The sequence below is a fragment of the Echeneis naucrates genome, chromosome 4, assembly GCF_900963305.1.
Source record: "Echeneis naucrates chromosome 4, fEcheNa1.1, whole genome shotgun sequence".
Lineage (NCBI taxonomy): Eukaryota > Metazoa > Chordata > Actinopteri > Carangiformes > Echeneidae > Echeneis > Echeneis naucrates.
This window is the reverse complement of record NC_042514.1, coordinates 448,627-456,110: the sequence shown is the minus strand read 5'-3', so window position 1 is coordinate 456,110 and position 7,484 is coordinate 448,627. Positions and strand designations below refer to the sequence as shown.

Genomic DNA, 7,484 nt, shown 5'->3' with positions numbered 1-7,484 from the left:
TAGCTGTTTTTATTTTTCATTTTTTCTTTTGTCCTGATGATGATTTCCACTCCATTTTTTATGTCTGACCTTGAAGACTATGCAGGTAAGATCTTTCTCCAGATAAGAAAAAAAACTTCAAAGCAGCAAAACTCTGCAAATCCTGCCGCTTACCACAGCTCCAGTTTTAAGTCTGATTCTTTGTTTTAAACAGAAGAATGTTCAGGAAGAAACAGCAGCAAAATGAAGCTGCTTTGTTCTTCCTTAAAGATGGATTTGGAGCGTTTGGAGCTGGATTCCCGCTTAAAGCTGGGAATTCTTTGACTTCCTGTTTCATCAGAAAAACATTTCTAAGCGGTCATGTGACTCCACAGCCACAGTAAAACGTCAAACTATAAAAAGCATAAAAGCGCCACAATAAATTCACCACAACAAGCATTTTCAAAACAAATAGGAGTGAAGTTGTTTTGTGCTAATTAAGGTCACAGCAACCGCCTCATCATCAACTCACTGAGCTCCTGAATCTCATTTCAGCTCCGACAGGAGAAGGAAACTGAAAAAACAACACAGGATGACGTAAATGTGAAGTCTGCAGCTCATGTTGAACAGATATCTCTGTAGATAAACACATCTGTGTGTTTTAAAAAAATACGTACGATGTAAATTTATGAGAGCAGATGGCTGTTCGTTTCAATCATTAACACACACACACAAAGAAAAACTGTTTGCTGAACTAATGATGTTAAATGCTTGAATGTTAACAAACTTTAACTTTGTTCGTTCTTTAGTTTCAGTTTTCGGAATTTTCGTTTTTTGCTGAAGTTTGTTTGGATTCAGAAGGTTCTTTCTTCTTCTGGGTAAAAAACCTAAAGAGGAGCCGAAAAAATAAGGAAAGTAAAAAAAAGGTCAAACGAGGAATTTGAGAATCAAAGTCAGGGCGTTTCCGTGTGACCTTTGACAAAGGGGGCGGGCCCTATCAGAAGGAAGGGCCTGATGTCATCCATCAGGTCAAAATCACATCCTGACATCAATCAAATGAGCCCTAAAAGAGTGGACCTTTAAAGATCTTACTGTCTGTGCAGGAAATAAAGACGTGAACTCTGACCGCTGTGATTAAAGACTTCGGGCGACATCAGCGTTGTGAGTCGCCCTCAGACGACGAGCGGTGTCCTGCTCCAGAGCTGGGAGGGACGACCTGCCAATTACACCTCGGTCCCCTCTTAAGTCCATTAATCAGCTCATTACAAAGGCCTTCCATCCCTTAAAGGAGAGTTCTGCCCCGCTATCACACTTCATCACATTAGTGCTTAATTAAGAATTATGTCCCGCCATCTTGGCTTTAATGATGTGAACGGCCGGCTCCATTTGTAGAGTAACTGTGTGCTGACGTGCAGCAGCGAGGCTGCAGGAAGGACGTGGAGGGAAAACAGGCTGCGGCCCTTAGCTCCAGTAATGAGTTTAGTGTTAACGATGAAGGAACGAGAGCAGCTCCAGGCCAGCGGGCTCATCGGAGAGAGCCAACATTTATACGTTTAAAATTCGAGACGACGCCAACGACGCCGACCGTGAAGCACGACGGCTCACCAGAAGGAGCTTCATTCATCAACAACACGAGACGTTTCAGGAAAACACCAAAATCCTCCAGCTTCACTTTTTACTGCCACAATAACTTTCATTCAATTTAATGCTGAATGGCTGCAGATCGCTAATAAAGACAAAGGAGAGTTAGAAAGAAGTGAACTCATCAGACCTGAAGCCAGTTCCCAGCCTGACTGAGACCACAGGTGCATTATGGGTAACACTTCGACAGTACACCAGCTTTCATTTTTTTATTAAAAAAAAAAAACTTCATCAGTTTCTAGAGTTCATATGATTCCTCAAACTTTTATTCCATTTACAGAAGACGTCTTATGTCATTACACACACACACACACACACACACACACACACACACACACACACACACACCTCGTTACGAGCATGTAGTCTCATTACAGCAGTTTATTACTTTCTATTACAACAGAATCCTCATTTAATTATGAAGTTTCTCTGAAATATGAAGGAATCACTGCAGCAGGTCCCTGTCTGTAAAAATTAATTTCTGTTTCACTCATTAGAGCCAGAGATTATCTCTCTCTCTCTCACACACACACACACACACACACCATGTTTAATGTATTAACACAGTAAAATGGGCCTAAATGCTTAATTTTTTGTGATTTCAGCTCATTGATACTAAAGGAAGTAGAAAGTATTAATTAATTAATACATTTAGAGACGTAGAGAAGTTTTCACAGAAACATGAATAAATCTGTTTGGATGGAGAAACATGTCTGAAAAAAAAAAAAAAAAGATTTATTTCCCTGACAGGAACGATTTTAATACGAATAAGGACTTTACTGAGCGATCAGCAGAGAGATGAGCCCCCCGAGACTGAGACCATAAACTCATCAGGAAAACATTTACTGAGGAGGAGGGACAATTTCCCATAGACTTCAGTACGGTCTGAACAGTGGAGTCGCCCCCTGATGGTCATTTGATAGAATGAAGGTTCTGGTTTTGTATTCATTCCAGTTTGTTTCTGTCGACCTTCAACCCTCGACCCCACACACACACACACACACACATATAGACAGACACAGACACACACACACACATATAGACACAGACACACACACACACACATATAGACAGACACACACACACACACATATAGACACAGACACACACACACACATATAGACACAGACACACACACACACATATAGACAGACACAGACACACACACACACACACATATAGACAGACACAGACACACACACACATATAGACAGACAAAGACACACACACACACATATAGACAGACACAGACACACACACACATATAGACAGACACAGACACACACACACATATATAGACACAGACACACACACACACACACATATAGACAGACACACACACACACACATATAGACACAGACACACACACACACATATAGACACAGACACACACACACACACACATATAGACAGACACAGACACACACACACACACATATAGACAGACACAGACACACACACACATATAGACAGACAAAGACACACACACACACATATAGACAGACACAGACACACACACACATATAGACAGACAAAGACACACACACACACATATAGACAGACACAGACACACACACACACACACATATAGACAGGCACAGACACACACACAAACACATATAGACAGACACAGACACACACACACACACACATATAGACAGGCACAGACACACACACAAACACATATAGACACAGACACACACACACAGACACAGACACTTTGAAGTGCAGGTTTAATTTAGTTTTATTCAAATGAAGCGGCAGCAGCAGGTGTGACGGCGGAGGAAGGAGGATAATTAAAGACATTTAAAGTGTTACCTTCCTTTTTTATTTTAACTTTTTAATTATTGGAAAGAAACCTCTTCATTCTCAGTTATACACACATACACATGCACAAGTATACAACACTAAATGGTACTGAATACGTTTGACACAAACATTCAGACTCCTCTCTGGTTCATCTGAGATGTCTCCAGCTGATGATGGAGTGAAAATTGGTTTGCAAAGTTTTTGTTCCTTCATGTGACACTTTTTGTTTGGTACTTAAAAAAAAACTTTAAAAAAGTCAAACTAATCACAGCAGGAATGAAATAAAACCTTTCATGTGTTTATCAGGACACAATTCTTCAATTAAGCGCTAAAACGAAACTATAACTATAACTATAGAATAATAAACAATACGATTGTACTATAAAAGTGTTTTTAGATTTTAGTCTCTGCTCTCTGCCGAGCAGCTGCAGCTAAATGATGTCACTTTTAAAGGAGACAATTCTGCAGTGAAGTTTCTCCAGAACGAGCCGGGCTGAAGGGCCTCGTCTCCAGATGTAATTAAAAAACCTGGCGTGGAAACAAGTGAACACTAAAGGCCTCCTAATGTTTCTGCTAAAAGACCTTCAATGTGTTTTCTCCTGTAAGTGATCAAAACTGTGTTTCAATAACGATCTGAATCAGAGTGAGAGAATGAATCTGCCACAGCCGGTTCGCTCGGACGACCAGAAGGCTCATTGTGTCTGAAATTAGGTTGGAAACGGCTGAATTAACAGAAGTTACAGCTGAGAAAAGGAGGAAAAACAGATGTGGACAATCAAACATGGCCCAAGCCGAGACAGGAAGTCCTTCATTTCCTGTTTACATGTCAGTGTAAACAGGAAGTGCAGCAGGTTTCCAGGCAACGTGTGAAAGTTGCCTGGAAAGGTGAAAATAAGGTCAATATTTCATAGAAACAGGACCTGAGAGTGTGTGTGTGTGTGTGTGTGTGTGTGTGTGTGTGCGCAGTCGGCAGATATCAGCTGATGGATGAGTGTAGCCAGGGAGAGAGAGAGGTTGAAGACTAATGGGCCCATTAAATCTGGAAGCAGCCGTTTGCTTGTTGGATGAAGATTCGAGCTCATGAATAAAAACGGACTCTTAACATTGTTTTTCGTTCCTTCCTGTTCTCCAACAGGCTCCTCCCCCTTTGAGCTCGTGTAAACTAATGGAGGGAAACCAGCCGCATCAACAAACACACATCTCAAACTGCGCCCTCCTGAATAAAGGCAGAAGTGGCTCAGCTGAGTCAGCAGGTTTCAGGAGTTCATGCCAGGCTGAAGGACTGACAGCCACGACCTTTGACCTCACAGGTGTCTGTGAGTGTGTGTGTGTGTTTGAGGACATTCTGCTGAATTTACCTGACATTCAGATCTCGATCTCCGTCCTGCAGGACCTGTCCTTGTGCGTCTCCTCAGTGAGGTCAGCAGAATAAAGAAATCAGACTAATGGCGTCTCTGGCTCGTCCCCAGTTTGTCTGCGGAGACACAGCAACACTTGGGAATGTTAATGTCCACCATGATTCAGAGACAACACAGCTGTGTGTGTGTTTTGTCTTTGTCTTCTTCCAGGTCCAGGATCTGGTCTGATCCTGGGGGGTCAGTGGATGCTGTTTCAACCAGATCAGGTTCTTGTGCTTGTGCGTCTTGGAGGTAATTTGTTGTTTTGGACCTGCAGGTTGTGTGTTTGTTGTGAATTGTCGGCATGCAGTCTTCATCTGTGCTGCATTTTCATGAAATGGAGCAAAACAGCACAGATGGAAACGTCAGAACATCTGGACATGAGAGGAGACAGTCTGGAGAATGGCTCCTTTAACTGAGCACTGCGTTAGCAGCAGAATGTGACATTGGCTGGGTTTCCTTTTAGAGTGAAACATCTGATGATGAGGAGGTTTTGGTGGCTCCTCAGAAGAATCTGCACATTTTAATACTGAGCACACAAAACACAGAAGAGCTGGCAACTAGCAACCCACTTTAATCCCTATGAAATCAGACCTGTGGACTGACGCCGTGAGGACAGAGATGTCTGCTCCCACGTTTCAGATGTGGTGACAGAAAAATAAAACAAAACAAGAGACATTTACAAATTGGATTCACAATTCACGAGCGCTGTGGTATGTACAAGGTGACAGTGGTTGGAAACATAGTTCATCAGTAGTTTAATTTCTCTGTAGCACCTCTGTAGCTGGCCCAAAAAACAAAAGAAAACATGTAGTCGTCAGTACAAACTGAGTCTGACCTGCAAAAGTCTGTGAAAAATAATAAAAGGTATTAATATTTTAGATCGGCCAAGCTTGTGAAATTTTTTAGGAAAATGAACATAGAAACCAGCATAGAAAAAACAGACAACATTGACAATGTACAATATTAATTCTTACACAGAATTTAAACCAAAAATGGTATAAAAAGATTCCAGATTTTAGGGTTCCTACATCACTTCCTGTTTCCATCCTTGTCTTCTCCAAACTGGCTTAATGCTAACGGGCACAACGTGGCAGGAGGCAAATATCTGTAGTTACAGCAGATTAACGGGAACAAATGTGATGTTAAGAGCGACAGATATTGATGTGCCAACGATGGCCGAGGATCGTTTTGAGGCTGTTGTGTCTCTGCCTACGCTGTGTGTGTGTGTGTGTGTGTCTGTGTGTGTAGGAACCCTGAGAGTTTTTGGGCGTGAAAAGTTGAGTCGCCAAATTTACTGACGTCATTACATAAAAGATCTCTTCTGTTCACTACGCTGACACATTTACTAGTGGCTTGCATTCAACATGTTTCTTCTATTACAAATAATTCTTTCAATATTTGACTAAGACATTTAAATACTGAGTCCCCCCCAACAATACTTTTTTTTTTTTTTTTTTTTTTTTTGAACCCCTCCCCTTTCCCCTCTTACAGTCTGGCAATAAAACATCCTGGACTCTGGACTCTTCTGGGTCGGAGCCTCGAGAGGCCGGATTGAAAAATAGAGATTTAGTTGCTGGTTGTTGGATTGGAGAGAAAAGAAAGAGGTGTTGTCCACTGAGGCCTCAGAGCGAGAGGCCAACAGAGTTATTAGCTTCCTGTAGAAAGATGGCGGGACTGTGCTGTTTCTGAATTAATGCATCGAGGTATGGAGTTGATTCCACCCAGGGACCAGTTCATATTTAGATGGAGGAGAAAAGCACAGCAGCTGACCAAAAACTAACGAGAAAACAAGAAGACCTAGCAAAGAATCCAAAATAATAATAATAATAAAATAATAATAATAATAATAATAATAATAATAATTATTCATATGAAAAATAAAAAAGCTGCGTCCTCTTTAGCTGCTGCTTCGGAGCTAAAGCACCACCGCAAATACATGAACTCAGAAAGACAAAGGTAGCATGCATCCAACGAGCACTCGTGCCTCTTCCTGCTCCGGTCTGTCCGCCCGGTCCTCCGTTAGCTTACTTCCTATTGGCTCAGTCTCAGTGACCAGGTAATGACACAGTGGGGGTGTGTCTCCTTTAATACAGGGGCCCGGGGCCTTCGTCCTGAGGGAAATGTGAATGGAGCAGCGTCTCCATGTAGGAGACGTAGCCGCTGCTTGGCGTGTAGCCGTCGGACATGTGCTGAGGCGGCGGGGGCGGGGAGGGGGCTGACAGGAGAGGGTCAGAGTTCAACGTGGAGTGGAAAGAGGCGGTCTGCGGAGTCAGTGTGGGGTCCGAGGCCAGTGGCGACTCCGTTAGAGCGTGGCTGAGGGTGGCGCTTGTGTCCATTGGCGCCTCGGCATCTGCCTGAACACTGTTGATGGAGGCGGGGACAGGCACGCTCTGCCGGGCCACGTTCGGCTGGGACAGAGGTTGTGAGGTCTGCAGTGTGTTAATACTTTCGTGTTGTTCTGCCCGGGCTGCCGTCGGGGAGCCGGGGGTCGGGTCTGTTGTCTCCATGGTAGTCTCAGAGGGTGGGGCTGTGGCTGAGGGCAGGCGGCGGCGTTTGGCTGCTTGGGCTTCGTCTGCTGAGGAGACGTCCTCCTGAGGGACAGGTATGGCCTGAGAACAGACGGCCCCGTTAGGACGTGGACAAATTCACTTCATCAAGCAAAATTAATATGAAGA

General features: G+C 43.3%; 1 protein-coding gene across 2 annotated transcripts in view; it reads right to left on the bottom strand.

Annotated features, from left to right (window-relative positions):
• Positions 1-5,360: 5,360 nt before the first annotated feature.
• Positions 5,361-7,484, bottom strand: part of kdm4b (lysine (K)-specific demethylase 4B) — a 28,182-nt gene continuing 26,058 nt past the window's right edge. For both annotated transcript variants that reach the window (XM_029499928.1, XM_029499930.1), the window contains exon 22: positions 5,361-7,418. In XM_029499928.1, the coding sequence (XP_029355788.1) occupies positions 6,894-7,418 (525 nt within the window). In that variant the 3' untranslated portion in view covers positions 5,361-6,893. The remainder of the gene's footprint in view (positions 7,419-7,484) is intronic.